The sequence below is a fragment of the Antechinus flavipes genome, chromosome 1 (assembly GCF_016432865.1).
Source record: "Antechinus flavipes isolate AdamAnt ecotype Samford, QLD, Australia chromosome 1, AdamAnt_v2, whole genome shotgun sequence".
Taxonomy (NCBI): Eukaryota; Metazoa; Chordata; class Mammalia; order Dasyuromorphia; family Dasyuridae; genus Antechinus; species Antechinus flavipes.
This window is the reverse complement of record NC_067398.1, coordinates 545830901-545858448: the sequence shown is the minus strand read 5'-3', so window position 1 is coordinate 545858448 and position 27548 is coordinate 545830901. Positions and strand designations below refer to the sequence as shown.

The 27548-nt window shown below is 35.0% G+C and overlaps 1 protein-coding gene across 3 annotated transcripts in view; it reads right to left on the bottom strand.

Annotated features, from left to right (window-relative positions):
* The window catches only part of KIF13A (kinesin family member 13A), a 255185-nt gene that overhangs the window by 70196 nt on the left and 157441 nt on the right, over nt 1–27548 (bottom strand). For all 3 annotated transcript variants that reach the window (XM_051970638.1, XM_051970639.1, XM_051970640.1), the window contains exons 10-16: nt 16403–16514; nt 14418–14630; nt 11629–11739; nt 10654–10788; nt 7060–7190; nt 2600–2686; nt 2336–2502 (exon numbers count right to left, since the gene is read on the bottom strand). In XM_051970638.1, the coding sequence (XP_051826598.1) occupies nt 2336–2502; nt 2600–2686; nt 7060–7190; nt 10654–10788; nt 11629–11739; nt 14418–14630; nt 16403–16514 (956 nt within the window). The remainder of the gene's footprint in view (nt 1–2335; nt 2503–2599; nt 2687–7059; nt 7191–10653; nt 10789–11628; nt 11740–14417; nt 14631–16402; nt 16515–27548) is intronic.

Sequence of the window (27548 nt, the reverse complement as noted above, 5' to 3'; positions counted from 1 at the left end):
GCTCTTCCAGCTCCAAACCTATTCTTTAATACTATGGGTCTTGACAATGAAGACCCTGACTATGATCTGGTCTTCAAAATAGGAGAAGTTAAGAAATGGTGGGGAGTAAAAGGAGAACTGAGTTCTCAGGATTCAATATGTATTTTGTGATAATACATAAAGTTAATCACTGACTTGGTCTAATTATAATTCTATATTTTGAGAACAAAATTCATGATACAGACAGAAGAAATTCCATACCTCTTGCTAGGAACACTAATAATGAGCTCTTTCTGAGTGTTTCTCTACTCAGAAAACTCTTCCACCTCAGAGCTCACACCCTATAACTTGCTCTGTCCCAACATGCATAACCCGAGGCTTCCAAGAAAGAACTTGTTGTTTTGAAATGATTTGTCACTAAACATCAATTTCATTTGCTTTCCCAAGTCTTCCAGGTAGCTATCTTGTTCTTTCAGGAAAGAAAATTATAGAGATTCTTTTGTATTGTTACTCTCTCCTTTCTTCTCTGTTTAATATTTTTCACTACATTCAACACAAACTGTTAGAAATCTTGTTCACTTTTTGACTTTTTCTTTTTACTTCTTATCCCTCAAGTGGGGATCCATGAAGCTACTCCTAAAAGAAAATGAAAAAAAAGTTCTGTGTGCCTTTAAGCTTCAATTTATTACATCCCAGATAGCTCAAATTCCACCAAAGACGAACGTAAAAAAATGAAGGAAATCCACTGGGAAAATACAAATTAACAAATTATACTTTTAAGAATTATTTTCAAAAGCAGAGGCTACACATTCATACTTGCTCCAGAGCTTCCCAAAGTAGATTTCAGTGATCTTTAGAGAATTTCATGATTTACACAAGGGTCCTTAGATCAAAATACATTACTGGATTGGCAGGAAATGTTTGGGTATTCTCAGAAGGCATTTTTCTGGTAGTTTATATCTATCTATCTATCTATCTATCTATCTATCTATCTATCTATCTATCTATCTATCTATTTGTTTTTTCATTTATTTATTGCTGAGGCAATTGGGGTTAAGTAACTTGCCCAGGGTCATATAGCTAGGAATTGTTAAGTGTCTGAGTCCAGATTTGAACTCAGGTCCTCCTGATTTGAGGACTGATGCTTAGATTAGCAGTTTTAAGAGAGGGAGAAGGTAAGGTTGTCCTTGCAAACACTTTGTTGTCATTAGGGACTATGAGAATTTTTCTGGTCTCCTTATAAGCTTTTTGAGTTTCCTACAATCAGGAATCAAAAACTAGATTATAGAGAAATGGGAAAAGAATATTCTTGTGCTTATAGGAGAGAATAATTTATTTAGAATATAGTAAAGATTTTAATTCAGTTCAATTCATATTCATTAAGTACTAATGTGAATTAGGCACTATGCCTAATGGAAATACAAAGACAAAAATAAGTATCTTGTCCTTAGAGAGCTTACTTTCTGGGGGGTAGGGGACCTCATGTATAAAAATAAATAAATGCATCTTTTACAAAAATACTTTTTCAGAAAAAGGGAAAGAAAGAACTTTAGCATAAAGATAAATGGATTTGCAAAAATTATCCAAAAGAAAGTTTTTGAAGCAAAAAAAAAAAAGGGGGGTGGTGGTAGCTTTGCTCAAAAGTCTGAGAAAAACTTGCAAAGCAAAAGCCTTACAAAATATCATATGATTCCTGGCCTTTCTTGTCAGATCTTGTAAAAAATGCCCCAAGTTCATTTATATTAGAAATTTTTTTCAATTTAAGCCTCACTGTGCTATCATTCCTAGAAAAAGAACATTAAAATATCTGGCTTCCTCAGTGAATTATTTGAAATTAATGAATGACCAAAAATACATGGGTTATCTTTGCTTAAAAGGTCTGAGAAAAACTTGCAAAGCAAAAGCCTTACAAAAGATTACATGATTTTTGGCCTTTCTTGTCAGGTCTTGTAAAAAGGTACCTTGAGATCATTTATATTAGAAATTTGTTCAATCTGAACCTCACTATGCTATAATTCCTAGAAAAAGAATATTAAAATATCTAGCTTCCTCAGAGGATTGTTTGAAATTATTGGATGAGAGTTTTCTGGGCTTAATATGATACAGTAATGACTATAGTTCAATGAGACAAAATTGGAGGTTCCATTGCATTCCATTCAACATTTCAATATTTCAACTATCTTTGTTGATATATAAAAGCATTGACATTATTGTGAGATATCTCCAGAAAGAACAGGAAATAAGAAATTCTGAATTTCAAAATGGTATTTAAACAATGCTATCTGTTCCATCTGAGTGTGACAAAAAACTGCCTAGAGAAATACATCCAGAGATTTAATATCTACTGAGTTCTCACCATTGCTATTCAGTGTCTTCATAATAACTTCCATTTGTGCAAATTCATAATTATAGTCTGGTTCTGAGGAAGCTTCACTGGCTGCATCCAGATCATGTTCTGGTGGACCAGTTTCTTTTTCAAAATCTTTCAACCAATCTCGTCGTTTCCTCTTCGGTAGATTTATTCTATTAAAAAAAAAAAAATCAACTTGTTAGTATTTAAAATCCGCAACAATGAAAATGCTAATGAAAACAAAAACATGAATGAACACAGTGGTGTTACCTAAAAAAGTGGTTGTTCCCCCATAGGATTCTATCTCCATGCCATAACTGAGTGGTACAACACACGAGTGTTCCATTCACACAAGACCTGAAAGAAAGAAAAAGGAAACCCTTAGGAGGAATGGAGTAGACAGTACTAGAATAAAGAGCCCAATGTCCAAGGAGACCTTTGCTTTATTTTAAATGTAACTTGAAATTTGCCTGAAATTTAAATTCTGTACTGTAGATAGTGGAGGCAATGCATAATTACAAAAGAGAAACTTGCTTCATATACATTTCAGGAAATTTGTCACAATTTCTTGTTTATATCTTACTTGTAATAGCTGTTTGCATGCTGATTTTCCCATTAGACTGTGTGCTCTTTGGCACCTGGAACTTGTCTTTCTTTTCTTTTCTTTCTTTCCTTCCTTCTTTCTTTTTTTCTCTCTTTCTTTCCTTTCTTTCTCTTTTCCTCCCTCCTTCCCATTCTCCTTCCCTATATCTTTCTTTCTCTCCCCCTCCTTCCTTCCTTTCTTTCCTTCCTCTTTCTCTTTTCCTCCATCTTTTTCTTTCTCTTCTTCCCTTCCTCCCTTCTTTTCTCCCTCTCTCCCTTCCTTCCTTCCTTCCTTTTCTTTTTTCCTTCCTTCCTTCCTTCTCGTCTTTCCTTCCTTTCTTTCTTCTTTCCTTCCTTCCTTTTCCTTCCTTTCCCTTCCCAGAGCTTAGCATAGGGTCTGGCTCATCATAATTGACTGGCTGAATAACAATTATAAATGGTCTGTGAATTTAATTACTTGAATACCCAATAGAGAAATAGCTTTTAAAGATCCCCCATCCTCCCACCCTGTTTATCACAGAATCCCATTTTTTGCTATGAAGGGCACCATTAATGCATAGAGGCTTTGCATTTATTTGGAGAACAAAGACAAATCCCAAGTCTGCCACTAGCTACCTGTGTGGTCCTGTGCAGGCTGTTTAAATTCTCTAAACCTGCTTCATCATCTTTAAAGTCCTGTGGTTCAATTAAACGGCCCAGCTCCCTTCCAATCCTAAATGTATGATCCTTTAATCCTATGATAACTGATCCTTGATAAATGACCTTGTAATAAATCTGTTTTCCTACCACTTGAAAAGAGTGTACTGATGCTGATTAAATAAATAATATAGTTACCTGTTCACTCATTCTTTTGTTTAATGTGGAAAAGGAAACAGTCTTGTGGTTCCTATATCCACAGGAGAAAAGGGAACTGAACAACTAAGCTCTTATTTTCCATTAGCTTATTCTTCTTCACTAACCTGACCTTATGAATTTTAAAATTCACAATTAAATAACAAACACAATATTGTACTATTAATAATAGGGTTCTGCATGAAAATAAATCATTCAGTAGCAGCTGTATTTCAACATATTTCAACTATTGTGATTGTTTTGAATGAAAAAAGAAATCCCAGAAACCTCTTTTAATATTTTTGATCTGTTACAAATACAACAAAACAGTTTGCTACATGTTTTTTCCACTGACATGCACCCATATTCTTGCCAGTCAAAATGACTAATTTTGTAACTCTATCCTTATAAATCTGGGTCCCATCTGTTTGGAATTTTCTACTATTTTATTAGTCTGCAGAACTGTGGAAAAAAAGACAAGCCAGGATGTATTTTGCTGAATGGATGGTGACAAGTATTACAAAAAATGTGCTTATATTTTTTCCTTTATCATCAATTTCCCACATCTATTCTTTTGTCCACCTTATTCAAAACTATCCATAGTCCTCTATTGCCTTGAGACTAGAATATAACTTCCTCAACCAGCCTTGCATTTAAAGGCTCTCAGGGTCTCTCATTTGCATTTTCAGACTTAGATTATTCTCCTTCACTCATTCTAGTTAAACTGGCTTATTAATCATGTTCTGAATTCAATGCTCCAATGCTCCAATGCCCATTTCCATACTTTTGTACCTGCTCTCCTCCCCATCTGGCATATGCTAACTTCTCTCCTCTACCTCTTAGAATCCCTAATTTCTTTTAAACTTTAGCTCAGATGCTGATTCCTACATAAAATCTCTCCTGAATCTCCCCTACTTACTAGAGATCTCTCCTATCTATTCTAGCATTTGCTTATCTGTGTTATTTATTACAGCCTCTCAACAGACTGTAAGTCAATAAAGGTCAGAGATTCTCTCTTTCTCTCTCAATTTTGTATGCTCAGCAAGAGCTTCCCACACTTAGACAGTACATAATGTTTGTTGATTTGAATTGATCCCTCTGCTTAGAATATTCTTCTCTTCCTTCTTTATCTGTTTTAAATTCTTACCCTTTCTTTCTTTTTTTTTTCCCTTCATTTTTATTTTTATTTATTTATTTTTTTAAATTTTATTTTATTTAATAATAACTTTGTATTGACAGAATCCATGCCAGGGTAATTTTTTACAACATTATCCCTTGCACTCGCTTATGTTTCGTTTTTTCCCCTCCCTCCCTCCACCCCCCCCCCCCACCAAGATGGCAAGCAGTCCTATATATGTTAAATATGTTGCAATATATCCTAGATATAATACATATTTGCAGAACCAAACAGTTCTCCTGTTACACAGGGAGAATTGGATTCAGAATTACCCTTTCTTTCAAGTCCAACTCAAATGTCATTTCATGAAGTTTCCTCTTCCACTTCTGTCTCATTCCTATTTATTTTACCCTGCCTTTGGGACTTCACATAGAGTTTTGCATTGTGAATCTCTAATGCACATATCATATAATATTTTGTATTGCTGTTGCCTTTATCTTGCCTTTATCTTTTATCTTCTTCCTAGACTAGAAGCTTCAAGTGGGTAAGAAAAGTGTTTTATTTAAATTTTGTATCTTTCCTAAATCCTAGCATAGTATTTTGTGCAGAAAACACACTTAAATATTTACAAATGAATGGCCAACACTGATAGACACCCATTTAGAGCTTTCGTCAATACATGTAATTTATAAATGGATCACAAAGCCTCCTCATGGATTTCCTTACCTCTATTCTTCCAGAATTGCAACCTGTACTATATACTGCTGCAAAAATGATTTTCCTTAAATATAGATCTGACCATTATCCCTCCCCTATTCAATATACTCTAATGGTTCTCTATTTGTTCAGGATCAAATACAAACCATTCTGTTGAGACTTAAAAGTCCTTCACAATCTCACTCTCCAACTTTTCTCTCCTGCCTCTCTGGACACCACTTCCCTAATGAGCTCACTTCCAAATTGTTGTTTAGTTGTTTCAGTCATGTTTAACTTATTGTGAACCTTTTCTGGGTTTTCATGGCAGATATATTAGAAGAGTCTGCCATTTCCTTCTCTACTTCAACCTACAGATAAGGAAACTGAAGTAAATAGGTTTAAGCGACTTACCCAGGGTCACTCAGCTGGTAGGTGTCTGAGGATGGATTTGAACTCAGATTTCCTGACACCAGATTTGGTGCTCTATCCACTGTACCATCTAGCTGTCCCACTCCCAAATTGCTTTATAGAGAATTACTTTATCTTTGTTCTCTTTACACAGGCATTTGTTTTCTCTTGTTGGAATTCTAGTAAGATCTTTATATGTAGGAAATATTTTATTCATTGTTTTTGAATCTTGTTCTTCCGTCATTTCAGTTGTGTATGACTATCCATGACTCCATTTGCAGTTTTCTTGGCAAAAATACTGAGGGACTTTGCCATTTCTTTTTCCAGCTCACTTCACACATGAAGAACAGAAGCAAACAGGGTGACATGACTTGCCTAAGGTCACACAGCTAGTAAGGGTGAACAGTTTACCAGCTGCACCACTTAGCTTGTCACATAACAGATTCTCAATCAATACTTGTTGATTGTTAACTGATGATTAACTAATTTAGATAATAAATGTATTTATGCCTTACTTTTGTATACTTTAAAAGGAAAAGTCAATAAATGCTTTGAAATACATTATATAGAATACACTGGGAGTGAACTCATTACTTCCTAGGTAATATAGAACAACACATATGCTAAGGTTCTAAAGAAAATTCACTAATATCCATTTATCTTACAAATAAATATCAAGCACCAACTTTGTGTTAGGTGGTACAGAAGATACAAAGATGATATTGTTCCTACTCCCTTGAAATTTGTAGTCTAGTACAAGTAATAAGACATAAAAATAATTATAGTAATAGAAAGAATGTGAACCGAAAATAGAAATATAAAAGCATTATGGAAACTCAGATAGATGGATTAAGGGGACTGGGAAAATCTTCTAGGATGGGATGGCATTTCAGCAAAGACTTGAAAGATGGGTAGGCCTGAGCAGATGTGGCAGGGAAAGGGAGATAAGAAAGTCAGGAGGTAAAGGGAACTGAAATTCAGTGATATATCTAATTTCATCAGTGTGGAAACTCTAATTAAAAAAAAATTCCAGTGGTCTCCATCTTTTAATAATAAAAAACAATATGTATATCAAGTCTCACTATAATTTCCTTACCTTGCATTTTCTTTTGGAGTGAGAGAAACATCTCCATCTGCTGCAATGTCAATCTCACAGTGCTCAGGTTGAATTCCTATGCCAAAGAGTTGTATATCCTGAGAAGTATCTGCACCAACTCTGGTGTGATCCTGGTAAAAGATAAATAAAGACACTATGAGTCAAACCTACAAATATCTTACAAATCACAAGATATTCCAACTTTTATGAATATATATAAGTATCATTAAATGACGCAGGCTACAGATATCAGGTTTTGTGTACACTAAAATCAAATAAATACTTTATGTTGATAGTGCATTAAAGTTAATTTACATACATTAAAATTGGTCAATGTTGATGAACCAATTTAAAATTAGTGTCATATCAAGTCATAATATATTAAATTATAATATGATAAAAACAGCTAAAGCTCCTTTATTGATATTATATATAAAGGCACTGGAAGTATATAGAATATTCCTCACTTCTTAGATATATTTAATCATATGAAGCTGATCGTCCCCCTGCTTCCTTCTGTAAATTTTTTCCTTCCTTGGTTTTTGTGACATTTCTCTCTCTCTCTTGGTTCTCCTTTGTGTCTGGCCACCCCTCCTCTGTTTCATCTGCTAGATCAGTATCCATATCTTTTCAACCATGGGTGTATTCTAGGGTCCTTTTTTTTCCTTTCTCAATATTCTCCTTTTATGACCTCATCACTTCCCATAGATTTAAGTAGCATCACTATGCAAAGGATTCCTCAATCTATTAAAGTAGTTCTAATCTCTCTGTGGCTCTCCAGTCCCACATCTCCACCTGTCCATTGGTTATTTCCAAATGAAAGTCTCATGGGTACCTTAAATTAAATTTATTGAAAGTAGTCCCAAATCACTGCCTCTTTCTAAATTCTCCAATTGTTTCCTCTTCAAATCTTCATTCTCTCTCATGCTAGATAATTAATCATTGCAAAGTCTTATTATTACCTATATGAAACTTCTTATATTCATCCTTTTCTCTTTATTCACAGAACAAAGGATATATATATGCATATATATATCCAGTATTTCATCATTAATCATTTGAACTATTGCAGTCCCTTCTACTTGGTCTCCTTGCCACCTGTCTCTCCCTATCTAATCTTTTCTCCACATGAGAATATTCCCCAAAGCCCCTGAACAATAAACTCTAATGACTTTCTCTTAGCTCTAAAAGAAAACACATATTCTTAAATTCAGCAGTTAAAGTTCACCATAATTTGGTTCTAATCTAGGCTTAGTTCACATTACTTTCCTTCACATTCTCTGCATTCCAGTCAAACTGGATCCTTGCTGTTGTCTGTACATGATATTCCATCTTCAGCGCTTCTACCACTGTATAGGCTTTCCTCCTTGGGTGAAATATACTACCTTCTTGTCTCTGCTTTTCAGAATTATTAACTTAAAGTTTAGTTCAAGAAGCATCTTGTACATGGAGCCTAACATGATGTCCTTAGTTCCTGATGCCCCTTTCCCAGAAAATTATTTTGCATTTATTAATTCAATTCAAATAGCATAAATTAAATACAGAAGAAGAGTTAGATGGAAAGAATTTTGGAGGCAGGGTTAATTAATTAAGAGGTGATCATCATGACATTCAACTCAGAGGACTAATCTTCAGAAACCATGACTGTTCGATCTCACTTATTTCTCATGCTAAGCTGTATAGTAGATAGAACACTGGTCTTGAGTCAAAAAAATCTAAGTTCAAATCCAGTCTTAGACACTTATTGTATGACCCTCAGCAAGTGAATGTCTGAATCAGTTTTTTTCAATTATAAAATAGGGATATCAAGAATGCCATAAAAATAATTTATAAAGTGCCTGGAATATAGTATGTGCTTAATAAGGATGTGTCCTTCCTCTAAACTGAGAACAAAAACTAAACTTGCCTTTTTTATAATGCTACAAGTAAATACTATTGATTCTGTTGTAATAAGCCCTCCAAAGATGATAGACTTAGGCTAAGTAACTTTTGGTCTCAGCAAACAAAATTTCCAAGAAGGGCTCACTTCTTCTTCACAGACCTCTATGCAATACTAGAATAATGAAGGTAACATTTTTACCTATCATGAGACAGAAAAAGGCACAAGCTATAGAGACTACCATGGAAGCTAAGTTATACAATAAACCTGGATTCAAAAGGACTCATCTTTCGGAGTTCAAATCTGGTTTCAGACACATACTAAATGTGACTCTGAGCAAACTACTTAAGCCTGGTTGCCTCAGTTTCCTCATCTATAAAATGAGCTGGAGGAGGAAATGAAAACTACTCTAGGGCCTTTCCTGAGAAAACTCCAAATGGGATAACAAAGAGTAAGACACTATTGAAAATGACTGCATAACAACAAATAGAGTTTATGTCTTTGCTTCCCCTTTATCAAGCTCTCCACTGTTTTTTTAGGTCTTTTTAAAAAAGTTTTCTCATGCATATGAGAGACATCTGTATCATTAGCACCCAGTTTGACTACTCTCTTAAATAAGGAGAGGTGAAAGGAGTCACTCTGCAATCCTACCTTTGAAACCAGTTAAAGCAATATGCATTTATTAGGGAAAGAAAAGGGAATAAACTTTCATTTAGTGCCACTATGTGCCAGGAACTGTGCTAAGAACTTTGCAAATACCGTATCACTTGAGATTTAAAATATTTACTATGTGCCAGGCAATGTGATAAGTTAATAGTCCCAATTCTTAAGTTCACAGTCTAATATATTAGACAACTATGTACAAACACATGGATGTACAAACAGTTCTGAACAAACAAGATAATGTATGGGTAATTTCAGAGTGAAGGTGATAAGAATAAGGAGAACTGACTGGGAAAGACTACTTGTAGATTGTGGGACTGAAACTTCAAGGAAGCCAAGAAAATCAGAAGATGATGAAGAAAGGAGAGGGTCCTAAGCATGAAAGAAATAGCCTAATGGTCTCAGTGCATAGCAGGCCCCAGAGGAGTCCAATAAATAGTAAGGGGTTCCTTTTGCACTCAACTATAGGGGAAACATTCAGTAGCTTACTCATTAGTCCCTGAGACTGGATGCAATTTGCAATTTCAATCATGAGCTCATGAGGCCAAGAGCCAGAAGGTCATGTCTAGAAGAAGAAAAATGAGTCTCTTTTCTGAGTTTATGTTAAGGTTGCCAGAAAAGAAGCAAAAAGCTATAAGATTTTGGGGTTTTTTGTTTTGTTTTATTTTGTTTATGGAGTTTTACAGCTTAAAATTTCATTATTGTAAATCACAGCACATAGGAATTCTAAGATATTGGATCAAAATGAAAATGATATAAAATCATTATCTTTTTTTTCCTTATTTAGTTAATTCAATAAAGTATAGTCAGGAAATAATTATCTTAAAGACATGTTACTTAGTACTATGCCTTGACCACAGAAGGCACTTAATAGTTAAGAATAAAATTATGAAAAATGGTTTATGACAATATAGTGATGTTTATCTACCGAAGGAATAATTTTAGAATTCATTGTATTATTAATTCTTTTAATTAAATGAAGGATAAACTAATGCCATATGGATCTTCCATATGGAGGAGTCAGGAATTTAGATTTATATGTGTCCTCTTACCTTTAGATAATAGACAAGAAGTTCATTGAGAGCAGGGTCAGCATTCAAGTTCACCAAATAGCATTTGTCATCCCCCACCTTGATGCCAGAAGTCTCAAGGGAAATTCCCATACTTTCAAGTTGTCTTTGCCTCTCCTGTAGACAAAACCAGACAAAAGTGACTAGCTCATCCAGTTTGTTGCCTTAGTAACAAGATGTGCAAATGAAAAGTTTAAGTCATTCTTGCTGAGTACAAAGCCATCACATAGAGACATCTATTAGAAATATAAGAGGCTAAAGATTGGACTGGATCCCAGATACTCCTTTGATTGTAATTGATTGGTGTGGTCAGATACTTAAGCATCAATGTGACTGAAAAATGTCTGTAAAAGTGTACATCTTTAAGTGACTTTCAACATATAAATGGAAATCTAGCCCCTGGTGATAACTATCTTTCTTGAATTCAAGAAAAACTTGTCAAATTGCATTTCTTCATAAGCTCACAAAATCAGAATCATAACAGCAGCTTCTAAATTTGTAATAGTGCTTTAAAATTTCCAAAACACTTTGCATATATTATTGTTTCATCACTTGAATCAATGAAAATTATATTACTGCTCGATGTTAGGATTATCCTGCTCATAGCATAATTTGAATTTAAACTACCTAGTCTTGAATTTTTGCTATATTTTTAGAAGCAAGATTAGACCTTTGTTTAAATGTACTAGCATTTCAGATAATTCTATAAATATACTCATATATGTTTTGCTGGTCCCTAACCACACTAATAAATATAGAGATAGTCACATACAGTTCAAATAAATAACAAAGAACAAAACATCAGGTATAAGAAACTGGTGTCTAAACTACTTTTTATATATTCAGTTGATCATTTAGTAGAAATAGGCCTTTTAAATACTCTTTAGTAATAACTATAAAACTACTATAAAAGACACAAGACAGAAAGCAGAATCAAGATATTTCATATCAAGCTACCTGAGCAATTTCTTCAGTTTTTCTTAATTTCTCTTCCCAGGTTACAGTTAATTCTTTTATTAGTTTTTCAGATTCTTCTAATTTTTCCTTTAATTCTGGAGCCTTCATAGCCTTAAAAAATAAAAAAAAAACAAAACAAAACAACATGCTACAATATTTTATTTGATATCTCTTCTTCCCATTGTTTTGACTGAAGTAAAAAGTCATTTCCTTTTAGGGTTATTACCAACAATGAGAGGGTAGTCATTTAACCAAATAAAATACAAGAAAATATGGATGTGTAATCAATATTTTCTTGATTCTTTTAAAGCAGGGGTAGGGAATTTCAGGAACAGTAATGAGTTTAATTCTTGTGCTTATTTTAAATATCAGAGAAAAACATTTTTAAATTCTTTTCTACAAATAATAAAGAAACCAGTAGCAAAAAGATCATTTAATCAATGTTACTTTTTCCCACTAATGACAGACTTCACCATATGTCACCAATGAAGGCATTTCAATTAAATTAACCTACTAGGAAAGATGAAATTTCTCCTAATTTATTTGCAGGATATTATCTAGGCCCTTTATTATTACTTTTCTTTACTGTTGGCAATCAATTTAGGCAATTTATTACTCACTTGGAAGCAGGACATCTGGTGAAAACAGCAGTAATTTGCCTCTGAATTTGTTCAAGGAGAATACCCAAGGGGATTGGAGCTAGACAGATGCAGGTTTTCTTTTTTAAATGTTTCATTTCATTTGACAGCAATATGCTTTCTGACACCCTGCAGTAACATGATTCTCTACAGAGTAAAAAGGGCGGCCAACAGCAAAGACCACAGGGTTAGAAAGAAAAACAACTAAATGAAGTGTCTCAGATTTAGAGGCTAATCCAAATGCATTTCCATCCCAGTCAGTTAATAAGGATGGTTAAATTCCTTTAGAGACATTGATAACATCAATGATGCTAGGAATGTACTTGGGACACCTAATATTGGACACATCTGAACATTTTAAGTGGGCTTATGATAGCTTCTCTTCCATTTTCTACCCTCAGATTTTGCTCCAGTAATCTGGCAGGTCTGCCAGCTCTGGCAAAGCAAGTTATGCTTTCTCAGCTGAGACTGTCTGACAATAACACAAATTCAAAGAAAAGGAGAAAACAACTAGAAATTTCATCTGCAAACAAATTCCAGAATCATTTCACTTTTTCCCTACAGCTGGGAGATCTACAACTTTGTCCAAAACTTTGATTTTCCTGACACATTTTCCAGTCTCACTAACTGCAATAATAAAATTATGTTTGATGCATTTTAAAAAAGCAAATGAATTCCAAACACATAGAATATGATTGTTTGATTGCTTTCCAAATGGATGATTTTACATTAAAAGCATTTGCAAGGACAGAAAACCAACAACACTTTTCTGTAATTTACTTGTTTAATAGAAACAAGAGAGCCCTTCATTGAATTCCACTGGGAAGACTACTAGGCTACAAATACTGAAGAAACCGATCCAAAGAAAGTTTATTGTCATTCTCTTATCACTCAAAAGCATCCAGTCAGATACTTTCCTAATCTGCAAGCTCACACTTATATGCTCCAAAGATAAGGACAAGATAAATGGAACAAATCACAAAATCAGAGATTCCATTAGACATTTTTTCAACCTAGCAAAATGTGCTTGTCTACCACTAAGAATAACTCCTCACCAAGGCAGTATTAGTAGCATCTTGAATTTTAATAGCTTTTTTTCTCCTGGAGTGCTAATGATATTTTCACAAATATACACAAATGGCTTGTAGAGTTAGTCTCATCCCTTCATAGGTGTATCCATTACAGCTGGTTCCTGATGATTATAGAACTGATTCCCTTAACTAGTAGCATATAAAGTTCACTTTCTTCTCCATCTTCATGGTCCCCCACTTTTTCTTGTCTTCTTTTAGATCGTTTCATTGCTTAACTTAACCCCCACTAAAATTAGGCAAGATCAAGTAGAAACAATGAGATATAAAATAGTTCTGTTTTTTGTCAATAATTATGGGAAATAGTGAAAATCTTCATTGCCTAGAAAAATGCCTTGTACTTGATAAATGCTTGTTGAACAAAATCTTTTTTCTTTTTTTTTATTATAGCTTTTTATTTACAAGATGTATGCATGGGTATTTGTTCAGCACTGACAATTGCAAAACCTTTTTTTCCCCAATTTTTCCTCTCCTTCCCCCCACCCCTCCTCCAGATGGCAGGTTGACCAATACATGTTAAATATGTTGAAGTATAAGTTAAAAATAGGTATACATGTCCATACAGTTATTTTGCTGTTCAAAAAGAATCAGACTTTGAAATAGGGTACAATTAGCCTGTGAAGGAAATAAAAAATGCAGGCAGACAAAAATAGAGGGATTGGAAATTTTATGTAGTGGTTCATACTCATTTGTCAGAGTTCTTTCGCTGGGTGTAGCTGATTCAATTCATTACTGCTCTATTGGAACTGATTTGTGAACAAAATTTTCGTTTGATTCTGACAAGATTCTTATCAGGTAAGCAGAGGAGATATTGTTATTCTCATGCTACAGATAAGGAAACTGAAACTCTCAGAGGTTAAGTGATTTATTCAAGATCACCCAGTTAATTAATGGCAAACCATGATTTGAATCTAGGTGTTTTACTTTATATATACACACACACACACACACACACACACACACACACACATACATACACACTACATATAAAGTGTAAGTGCTTTGAAAAGAGCAAAGTACCATATAATTTAAACAAAAAAATATGCCTCAGGATAGTTTTTACCTCAGCCTGTGACAGCTGCTCTTTCAGTTTCTCTACTTCCTCACGTAGTTCTCTAATGACCCTTGCATTAGGATCTTCATTGACCACAGCATGATTGACTATTCTTTTGGCTCTGTCTGCATATCTTAATGTAGAGAGTGTCTCTTCATAGTTGTCTGCTGCTGGGCTGATGGTGGCTATCATGGAAGTTTGACTATTGCCTCCCAAGTTGTCCTGCAAAACAAATTGTACAGAGGTTCATATTGAACATACAACAAATTCATTATCTTTTTGTATAACATGTAACTTAAAAATTAAAAAAAAAGAATTAGGGCAAACTCTGCTCCTAACAGTGAAGAGCCCTAAAGTCATGTTAGCTAAGCTAAGAAGAGTAAGTTTAAAACAGTTTTTAAAAATGGACTTTTCTATCATCAAAGACCTATCAGTTACTGTGTTCATTGATAATGTAGTATAGGATGAAGTAATAATAACCCATGGGAGACTGAAGAAAAATTCTCCTTCAGCAAAAGGTAACTAATATAACCACAGTAGAAAATCATGGCAGAGTAGAAGAGTAAAATTTTAACAGAAATATGATTTCATTCTACATTCTACATGAAGGTGACAAGAAAAAAATGCTATGACTTCTTTGTATAGTTCACAAATGATTTCTATAAACATGTAATTTGACCTCCATGAATAGTCATAAATATTAACATTTATATAATGTTTTATAGTTACAAAGCGCTTTCCTCACACCAACTTTATAATATAATGAAATAATTATCTCTATTTTACAGATGAGAAAATTGAGGGTCAGAAGTTAAAATGTGCCTAGGTCTTCAGCTTACTCTTTTCACTATGTCACAATGACTTTCTAAAGAAATAATGCTCAACTATTGAATAATGCTTGCCTAAAATGAATTACGCCAACCAAAGGAAAGAAAATAGCAAAATGAAAAAAAAAATCATTAAAATATGTCTTCTTATTTGAGTAGGAATCAAGAAAATGCATTTTATGGGTGCCACTTACCTGACATGCACACTCTTTTTTAAAAGAAAAAACTTCCATTAAAGTGTTACTCCACTTTCGCATTGTGGTCTGAAAGTGACTCTGGGCTAAGATGAGGTCAGAAAAGTATAAGCCCTCTGCTGCTATTCAGTCGTGTCCAACTACTGGGGACCCCATTTGGGATTTTCACAGAAAAGATATTGCAGTGATTTGCCATTTCCTTCTCCAGCTCATTTTTCAGATGAGGAAACTGAGGCAAACAGGATTAAGTGGCTTGCCCAGGCTCACACAGTTAGTAAGTGTCTGAGGCCAGGTTTGAACACACGAAGATGGACTTCCTGATACCAAGCTCAGTGTTCTCTCACTGTGCTATCTGGCTGAAGATCCAGCCAACTGGAAAGGAGACCCAGGGATAGCCTGAATATCCATCAGCTGAGGACCAGCCTCATTATATCTGGAGATACTAGGCCACAATTTGGTTGCAAGATCATGAATTTCTGTGCCATAACAACTCTCAGAGACATTTATAGAAGGGTTAAAGTTCAGTTACTAGAAGGAGTACCAGTATCGACAAAACTAAAGATAACCTGGCATAGGAGAACCTTAAGAGTTTATCCATTCCAATCCATGTTACAAATGAGTAAGCTGAGGTCCAAAAACATGAAGTCATTTTGCAAAACCAAAATGGCAAGTAAAAGGGAAAAGAGGAACAGGAAATAGGGCTGTTGAGTCCTATTTCAGGGTCCTTCTCCCAAGAGGAGAAATGCTCTCATTTTTTAAAAACCAGATCTAGTACTTCATTGGTAAAGGAAATTTCATTCTTTGAATTATAATCTTGGAGGATCAATGAATGAGAGGGTAAGTGACTTCCACAGGGCCATATGAGTCAATATGTGTCAGAGGCAATATGTGTACCCAAATATTCCTAACTCTTATGCCATACCATCCCCTTAGCACATGTGAAATGAAGAAACATGCAACAATCAAGCATTACCTTGAGAAGCCAAGTGAGGACTGAGTCCCGATAAGGCACAAATTTGTTTTTACCCTTTCCAGCTGCTTGGTCAGCCAGGGATGATATAACTAATCCTAGGGTTGTGAGTGATCTAGAGAGAACAAAAATAAAATGAAATTAACCCTTCTAGGTAAATAGATTATAATAGCAAAAAGAAAGGGGAGGAGAAGGAGAAAGAAAACCTATAAAAGGACAAAACTAGTTCTTTGATTCCTATCAGTCTAGTAATAGCCTGTTAAGAAACAGAGAAAATGAACAAAGTAATACCATTTACATACTGGATTAATGACTTTCCTAGAAAAAGGACTATCTCCTGGGTGTTAGAAAACAACAATTAAAAAATATACAAAAAGAAAACTATAGCATAAGTCACAAAATGGAGGATTCTGCATCTTTTGTTTAATGGTTTTTAAATACAAGCTGCTTATGCTGAAGCTAAAGAGTTTGGGCCTGCCTTCTACCTCTAATACAATAGGGTAACTTGCAAAGAGTTCAACCACAACTCCCTTGGCTGTTCAGATTATGTGTTGACAATTGGATTCAATGAAGAATTAATAAAGTTGTACAAACTTACCAAGCCACACAGACTGTTTATGCCTCAGGCAGTATATACGAACCCCTGTGAGAATGCTGACCCGGGGAAAAGGATAATTACAAATCTCTATGTCAAAGAGGAAGAGCTAGATGGCTCTTGGGAAAAATTCATTCTTTTAAGATCCTGTAAAGAATGCTGCCAGGAATAATAGTTTGGGTCACAAAGGAATGAAGGAAAAGAAGAGGATATCTATTTGTGTCATAGATTGCCACTTGCATTTTCTAGAGTAAATAAATACCACATCAAATTGCCTATATAATAGGGACTATTCAGAAAAATGAAGATGGTGACTTTAATGAAAGTGACAAAACAGAGCCTATATCCCAAGGATAATCACTAAAGCCAGTAAAACTAGGGCTGAACTAGTTCTTTGAGAACCCAAATTGATCCCAGAGAACCAAATGTTGGAGCTAGAAGAGTCCTGGGAGACCATCTTATCTAAATCTCTCATTTTAACTTGCAATACTTTAAGATCAAACTCAAAATCAATAGAAAAACTATTTTCCACAAAATATACCATCCGAAAGAAAACCCAAAACTGAATATACAGAAATAATTCAAGAAATGAGTCAACATTACAATAACTAAAAGTTGTTACTACATAGACACAGATAGGATATAATGCATTTTGACAGATTTTAATATTCAAATGAAATCATTTTCATCCCCAAAGGGTATCACTATAAAAGTCAAACTACATGCAATGCATATGAAGTATAGAACTAAGATGATGTCAATAGATGATTAAAGAAACTATTTCTGTTTGGATACAGAATATAGTTATTTTCCCAATAATTTTCTCTTTCATTCAATAAACATTTTTTAAACCCCTACAGTGTGAAGAGTACTGTGCAAACTCTGGGGAAAAAATAAAATCTACTTTTAAAACAAAATTACTAAACTAAAAACAGTTGTCCTTATTGGTACATATCTTCTCAGAATCAAGTAGGATGATTTCAGTTGAAAAAAACTAGTAATCAATAAAAAAAACTGGCCTGAAGATATAGACAATACAAGATTTTTAGAATATGTAACTTGTTGCTTGCTTATTATTATTTTGTTTCATTATCTCTCATTTCTCTTCTTTTAAAAAAAACATTTCCACATTCATCATGCTGCACAAGAAAAATCAGATCAGAAGGAAAAAAAAAAACAAGCATTGCTTATTATTTTTAAAAAGCATTTTTAAGGGCAGCTAGATGGTATAGTGGATAGAGCACTGGTCCTGAAATCCAGGACCTGAGTTCAAATTTCAGACACTTAACACTTCTTAGAGCTTTGTAACCCTGGGTAAGTCACTTAATCCCAACTGCCTCAGCAAAAAAAATAAAGATAAAAAGCATTTTCTTTGATTAACTTCCCCCACCCCATTTTAAAGGCTGTTCTTCAATAAGGCATTTCCTAAGCATATTTCAAAAGCACACAAGATTCCTTGACAGATATAACACAAGAGAGAGAATTCTGTTAGATCATGTTTTATCTGATTATTAATATCATGTGAAGCATAGATCAAGGACACATGTTCACCAAACTATTGCCAAACCTCAAGGAGGATGTCCAATATCATATCTTATGGAAGGGTTCTTGTAGATGGTAAGGTCATTTAAATGCGGATGACATTCTGTTGATTGCATCAAGTATGAGAACACTACATAGTCTCTTAAATGAGACTCCAAATCACAATAGGATCAAAGGTCTAAAAAGTCTTTTAGAGAAGGATTATTGCAACACCCTGATTTTACAGATAAGGAAAATGGAGAACAGAGAAGATGAATGAATTGTCTAAGGTTGAACAAAGCAGTAAGTGGCAAAGAATAAGAGATTTTTAACTTGGATCCCATGACTACAAATTCACTTTTTGTTTTCTGTACTTTTTCTGCAGTATGGGAGACTTTAGCTTGTATCCCATACTAAACTTAAAAGAGTTCAGCCTGGCTATCCATCATTAAAAAAAAAAAAAATAAAGTAAATAAAGAATACCAGGCTATGACATGCACTTGGATGGAAAAACAAAGAATTCAATCATTAAAATATACATCTTGAATAGATAACTTCATATGGACACTGAGCTAAGAGCCAAAACTGAACAAAAAGAGGTAAACTGAATTTCCTCTCAAAAACTGAACAGTGATTTTGACAGTCCAAAATTTTTCTTCCCAAATAATGTCCCTTCCTTTTTATATAATTTTCTTGTGCTGATGTTTTATGGCCCAACATCATGGACTAAAGCAATCTCCTTGGAATTAAAGTTGAAAGTTATCGAAAGGATACTGGAGAAGCATATCATGGCACGAAGAAGGGCAATACATTGCCAAACAACAAATCACACAAGAGAAGTACAAAGTATGTTATCAGAAAACTACATGATGGGAACTGGACATAAACCGACCATCCACATGATAATAGAGAACTAAAGAAGGGCCCCAACAAGAGGCCTCTTGAGAAGGAAAGGGACAAAAGTTACACAGGATAAGAAAGTATAGATGAGGTACTATGTGCATCATTTGGAGGAACTATCAATGGTAGACACACATCTACCCACCAGTCCAGCTCACACTGGATCAGATTTAGAGCTAGCAGAATCCTTAGGGGCCATCTATAATCCAAAGTCCTCATTTTACAAGATGGAGAAATTAAAGTTTAGATTTGCCCAGGTCACACAGATAATGACTGAAAGTTCAGAGCACTAATTCTATTATATTCCACTGCCACCCATGTTGACAGTGATTTTGAAGAGGATAAAAGAATCTATTCTATGAAAACAAGAATTCTGCATACTTAATGCATATGTACCTTTACCCTGCCTTTTAACAAGTACTGACTTATTTCTGATTTATTGTCATGGGAAGGAAAAAGACAATTTCTGGAGTCCAAACATAATTGCTAAGCAATGCAATAAAAACTAAATTAGTATTCTTCATGATAAAAAAGAAAAATGATGTTACAGTATAATCATTCCATTGTATAAGTGCTCTTCAAGTTGGGGGGAGGGGTGTGTTGAACTAAAATAATTACAAGGCTGTAGTGTTTCTGTATATTTTGCTATATAACTTGCTATGTTATGAAGAACTGCCATTAATTAAAACCACACCCTTTTACTTGTTAATGTACAAATACTTAAAAAAAACCCACACCCATCCTACTTATAGCTGGATTTAAATTATTGAGAAATATGTAGTCAAAATGTAAGGTATGAGAAGCTGGATGGTGGCGATTCTGGGCCATCAATATTCTATATTCACTAAATTTCATCTATATTCAAAGGGTTATAAGTTGAGGCTTCTAAGGTAATTAAATGCAAACTCTGCACTAACATCACAGCAAGAGCTATATGAGAAACGTTAGAGAATGAGATCTGTAAATGCTGGGAGCCAACATTTGAAAAAGCTGGTTCCAGAAATCAGAGAAAGTAAAAATAAAGGAATGAATTTAAGCAAATGACACTAGATTTTAAAAGACAACAAACATTCCTACAGGCAATACAGTTCAATGAGGCAAACAAGGGAAAGTTGGAGAAGTCTAAAGAAATGTATCCTGTGGAAAATGAAGAGATGGCTGGTCTGGGTTCTCTCCTTAAATGGGGTTTCTCCACATCACCATCCAACCAGAGGGACCTGTGATGAAACATGAGTACCAGCACTGATGTGATCTTACAAGACAGAGGGTTTTGGGGGACAATAAAGAAATCCAAAGAAGTATAGCTGGGATGGGAAATGAATGAACATTTCTTGTATGAGTCCCCTTCTCTCCCCTTACACAGCCATCATGATGGTACAGATTCTCAACACTTTATAGCTGGACTATGAAATAACTTTCTGATCGGTCTCCTTCTTGGTGCACATGATACTCCTATTCTCTGTTTTGGTACCTTTTCATTGGCTATCTCTTGAGCCTGGAATTCTCTCCCTTATGCACTAAGCCTCACTTCCTGGCAAAACTCAGTTCAAAGCCAACTTTGCAGATGTAAAGAAGTCTTTCATGATCTCTGTATCTCCCAGTGTTTCTCCTGGCATATTACCTTCCATTCTACTCTGTATATCTTTTAAAAATATATTTTATTGATATTTTCTATTTCTTATATCATCGTTTTCCCAAGTATCCTTCCCCCTTGTCTCCCAGGAAGCCATATAGTATTCAGCCATATATTATTACAGTCAAAGTATTTTTAGAGAGGAAAAAAACCAATACAACTTATTTATACAGTGAAAAAGTCCAAAAACAGCCGCAATATGTAGCTCTTACTCTCTTATCTCTTTACTCAAATCTTGTTTGATCTTTGTAATTTTCTTAAATTCACTTCTGATTTTTTTCACACGTAATTGTTCTTTCCATCTGAATCATACTTAATGCATATACTGTTTTCTTGGCTCTACTTACTTAACTCCAAAGTTCTATTTGCTTAACTTGTATAGATTTTCCCATGCTTCTCTGAATTCATTCCATTTGTCATTTCTAACAGCAGAATAACTAACATTCCATTATATCTATGTATTCTAATTTATTTAGCTATTCTTCCATATATCCCTTATATGTATCTATTTATTTACTTATCATCTCCCCTATTACAACATAAACTCCTTGAAAACAGAGGCTGTTTTAAATTTTTTTTGATATCTCAAGCACATATTACAGTATCTAGCATATAGTAAACATATAGTAAGCTTAATAAACATCTGTTTACTATTTATTGACTGACCTACATTATTTCTTTTCAATTATACCTTCAATGTTTTGAAAGGAGAAATTATTTATTTATCATTTCCCCAAACATTGGAGTTTGGAGATAAAATATGAAAATTCAATTTTCTTTTCACCTCCCCAACTAAAGAAAAAGCTGTTTTAACTTCCCAAAGACCAGCTTCTGCTCACCACTCTTTAGCCTGCAATGATAAATGCAGGGATGTTTTCCCAGATTTTCAGACATGTGGATCTTTCTAACTGTAGAAGTTGTGTTGAGGGCTTACAGGGACTCCTGCACATAAACAATAGGAAGAAAAGGGCCTTGTTCACCCTTTCTAGACACTAATCAAGTATTTAGTTACTTAAGCAACACCCACTTAAGTAGGCTTCTGAGAGGAAATAAACTAGAGCACCAGGGAGGGAACAAGGTAGAAAAAGGAGAGCAAAATTGGACACAAGCACTGTAGCCTAAGATACATTGAGATAGATACAATGAGGCGATAGAAAGACCCTACACATTTAGGAAGCTACCATACTATGTTATCAGTTATAGGCCAATTTTTATTCTTGGACCTGATTCTTTTACAGAGAATAAAACAAGCAGCCTCCAACTATACTCCAGGAAGCACGCCTGAAGAGTGCTCCAGACTCTAAATGGAGTGGTCAGAGAGGGCAATAATGCATTCAGTCCTCTGCAGTTCAGGTAAGCAGAATATAGGTTCCTTTTTTACAATCATTAGCAATGGAGAGGAACAGCAGACTGATTTAAATTTATTACCCTCCTGAGGTAGAGAGAAACTGTATAATTGGTCTAGCACCTCTCATTCATCACAGAAGTCATTCTAAAATAGTGTACAGTCATGTAAAGTCTTTATCTCCTAAAAAGAAGAAAAAGAAACAATGCTTTAAAGGTTCTTAAAGGTTTGAAGAGAATTGAAGATTTTAGGCCCATAATTCATTAAATAAACATTAACATCTCTGTCAGGTCACTGAGAGGTCTTGTTAAGAAGATTATTCATTCTATGATAAAAAGAAGGCAAAACAGGAATTAGAAATTTTAGGAAGCCTGCTGACGGTTTCTTCATTCATATACTTATAGGATTAGGGATACACAACTGGGTTTTCCAGATTGTAGGTTTTAAAATCCAAGCTATCCACTTCTCCATTAAAAATTATTATGGAACTATGTGACAATTTTTATAACTCAGAAACTGAGATTATGAAACTCATAAGCCTTCCTGGAATTTCTTGAGTTTCCTAACACCATGCTGCTAATACTTTTATAATTACCATGGAGAGCTATCATCTCAGGGTAGAAATCACAATGGAATTAGAAACAGAATCTATCAATTCCAGTCCTGCTCACCACATAATTTGTTTAACAACATTAAGCAAGAAACTTATCCATAAACTTCAATTTCCTTTTCCTAGCTCCAAAGAGTACTTATGAGGCCCAAAGAAATATAAATTGCAAATGTAAATTTTAAAGGACTCTATAAATGTGAACTACTCTTCAGGGCACTAATCTAACCTTTCTCCTAACTTCCAATCTCCCATTTTCAAAGGTTTCTTAGTTGTCTCAAAAATAAATGCCTTGCAGATATCCTAAACTTAACATGGCCAAAACTGAACTTGTCTTCTTTTCCCCATCACCCAGGTTCACATGTCATACTTTGACTATGTCCTCTCTCATATCCAGTCCTTTGCTTTCATAACATCTCTCAAACAGATTCCTTCTCTCCTCATTGCCAACACTCTAGTACAGGCCCTCATTCCCCGACCTGTGGACTATGAGAACAGCCTTCTGTTTGGTTTTCCTGCCACAATTTTTTCTCCATTCCAGCTATCAAAGTGATCTTTTTAAAGCAATTGTCCTACCTAAATCATACCCCACCACAAACTCCAGGGGCTCCTTATAACATTCAGGATCAAATAGAAAATTCTCTGTTTAAAAACCTTCAAAACCTGACCCTTTCTTATCTTTCCAGTCTTACACCTTCCCTACCCTCCAATGATATAGGCCTTCTGCTATTCTTTGCATAAGACATTCATATCTTCTAACTCCATAAATTTTCAATGGCTGTTCCCAATCCGTAGGATTCTCTCCCTGCTTATCTCTACCTCCTGGCTTTCCTGAATTCCTTCAAGTCCTAGCTAAAATCCTGCCTTTCACAAGAAGCCTTTCCCATTTCCCCCCTTTTAGTCTGCTAAAAGACTGCAGTCTAATATTATCTTTAATTTATCTCGTATGTTCATTTTTGCATATAGTTGGTTGCATTTTTCCTTCCTTAGAGGCAGCAAGGTAGAGTAGTAGATAGAATTCTGGGCCTGGAGTCAAAAGAGTTCAAATCCAACCTCAGACATTTCATAGCTATGTGACCCTACTAGGCAAGGCACCTAACCTTGATTTGACTCAATTTCTTTCAGGTGATGAACCCCACCCCCACCCCCACAAAACCAACCAGGGATAATAGTGTCTCTCCCATCCAAAGTTGTCATGAAGATCAAATGAAATGATATTTGTAAAGTGCTTAGCATAAGGCCTGGCACATAGTAGTCACTCAACCAACCTTCCTTATTTTCTTTCTCTCTCTCTCTGTGTCTGTCTCTGTCTCCCTCCCTTCCTCACTCTTCTCTCTCTCTGTATTTGTCTCTTTCTCTTTTTCTCTCTCTCCATTAGATTATGAGCTCTTTTAAAGCATATTGGTGTTTTTTTTTTTTTTTTTTTTTTTTTGCCTTTCTTTGTATTGCCCTCACTTAGCACTGTTAGCATGTAGCAGGTACTTAACAAAAACTCAATTTCACTGATTTTATGGTAGACCTTATTCTCAAAAATCAAAATATTAGGGGGTGGTGGTAATACGGGGGAATACTACTGGATTAGGACTCAGAAGATCCAGCTTTGACCTCCAGACCCACCATTTTCAAGCTATATAACGTTGGACAAATTATTTATTAATCTGTAATATGTATATACCCTGCATATGCATGTTTTTTACTAATCCAATGCAAAAATAATATAAATTCATTATGTATGAAGCACTTTGCTAGCTAATGGGGCAGGAGCAAAGTTTAGCACAGTTGCAGACCCTGTTTGGAAGAAGGAAGAGAAAAGAGAGAGAGAAAAGAGAAGAAGGAAGATATGAAGCTTTTATTAAGCACCTACTATGGGCCAGGCACTTTACAAATATTCTCTCATTTGATCTTCACTATAATTCTGGGAGGTAGATGCTATTATTATCATCCACATTTTAATTAAGGAAGTTATTAATCAGAGAAATGCAAATCTGAGATACCACTACACACCTGTCAGACTGGCTAGAATGACAAGGAAAAAATAATGCGGAATGTTGGAGGGGATGTGGGAAAACTGGGACACTGATACATTGTTGGTGGAATTGTGAACACATCCAGCCATTCTGGGGAGCAATTTGGAACTATGCTCAAAAAGTTATCAAACTGTGCATACCCTTTGATCCAGCAGTGTTTCTACTGGGCTTATACCCAAAGAGATACTAAAGAAGGGAAAGGGATCTGCATGTGCCAAAATGTTTGTGGCAGCCCTGTTTGTAGTGGCTAGAAACTAGAAACTGAGTGGATGCCCATCAATTGGAAAATGGCTGAATAAATTGTGGTATATGAATGTTATGAAATATTATTGTTCGGTAAGAAATGACCAGCAGAATGATTTCAGAAAGGCCTGGAGAGACTTACATGAATTGATGCTGAGTGAAACGAGCAGGGCCAGGAGATCATTATATACTTCCACAACAAGATTATATGATGATCAATTCTGATGGATCTGGCCATCCTCAGCAATGAGATGAACCAAATCAGTTCCAATAGAGCAGTAATCAACTGAACCAGCTATGCCCAGTGAAAGAACTCTGGGAGATGACTAAGAACCATTGCATTGAATTCCCAATCCCCTATATTTTTTCCTGCCTGCATTTTTGATTTCCTTCACAGACTAATTGTACAATATTTCAGAGTCCGATTCTTTTTGTACAGCAAAATAACGGTTTGATCATGTACACTTATTGTGTATCTAATTTATACTTTAATATATTTAACATGTATTGGTCATCCTGTCATCTAGGGGAGGGGGTGGGGGCAAGGAGGGAAAAAATTGGAACAAAAGGTTGGCAATTGTCAATGCTGTAAAATTACCCATGCATATAACTTGTAAATAAAAAGCTATTAAAAATTAAAAAAAAATAAAGTTCAGGAAGTTGAGATAGACCAAGATTAAAGTTCTTGTCCAGGGTCAAACAGCTAGTACATGAGGTAGGATTTGAATACAGCTCTTCCAGACTTCAGGTGCAGCACTAGGCCACAGTTGTTTTATGGCACTTATAGTCAGAGGAGGGAAAATATTACTGTAACATAAAAGAATACAAGCTAAGTCCATAAAAGTGTAAGCAAAGTACTTTGTGAGGAACAAAGGAGAAAAGGGAGTTAATAATTGGGAATGTGGGAATAGTAAAAGCTTCAAGAAGCATGAAGCATTTGGATAATAGTAATTCAGAAGGCTAAAAAGGGTGAGAAAAAAGGATATTCAAGGCATAGGAGACAGTGTGAATGGTAGAAGGTGGAAATGGGGAATGTCCAGGGCACCACAAATACACAAGTTTGGGTGGTACATAAAGCACATGGAAGGGACAGGAGTAAGAAAAGACAAGACTAGAAAGGTCACATGATACCAACATTTCACAGGAGCCCCGAACCTCAACACAAACTCCAGAGCCCAATAAACAAGTTGGCCAAGCCTAGAGAAAGGCAGCAGTCTTGTCTTGCTTAATCCTCCTCACCTTCTGCCGTTCTACTTCTCTGCTCCTAATAGAACAGTGCTGTTCTGCCAAGTGGGTTTTATTTTTAATGTTAAATCCAATATATGTAAACATATTTATACAATTATCTTGATGCACAAGAAAAATCAAATCAAACATGAAAAAAAATGAGAAAGAAAATAAAATGCAAGCAAATAACAACAAAAAGATTGAAAATGCTATGTTGTGAACCACACTCAGTTCCCCAAATGTGTTATTTAATGTCTTGTCATGAAATAGGGGGAAAACAATCCTTTGTTATGAAAGAAGACAAAGTGCCTATTAGATGAACTCCTCCAAGGAAGCTGTCTTTCCCTTTGGGCAAGGCCTGTCAAAGACAGAATATTTCACTTCTGTTTACAAATCACTGCTAATTAAAATCACAATGTGCCCAACATAATCTTCAAATACAGACTCACTTCACTTTGGAACATTTGTACTGGTAATACATGGAACTGAGAAAGCTTTTGAGATCTCTACAAATATATCGTTTACAACTAAGTCACTGTCTCAGTCCTAGAAAGATTTAAACGACTCGCCCCCAAATCACCCATATACCAAATAGCAGATAACTTTCTGGAAAATTGTATATATGCACATGCAAGAAAATCCCATGATGAGAAAACTTAACATGTAACAATTCCGACAGTTTTGGCTTCTGTTTCACTTTTGTCATTGCATCCCTAACACCAACTCAATGGTATACAATAGATACTTAACAAATTTATGAATTTTTTAAAAACTAAGAATAAACTACTCTACTGCATTTAAAACATGACTCAGTTTTACACACAACCTCTCAGGAAGAGCTCTATTTTGTAAAATAATGGACATGTAAATATATACTTCTGACCATACATTTCCTTCTTCTCCCCCTCTTAAGCACTGTCCCCAGCCCTAGGGAAGCCGTCATGTATCCCCAAGGTAGACTCAGTGCTTTGTTTTCACCAGTCTAGCTGTTACCCAAGGTTACTGAGTCTTTGGGACAAGCTGCATCAGAACCATCCAGCCCTTGACAAGA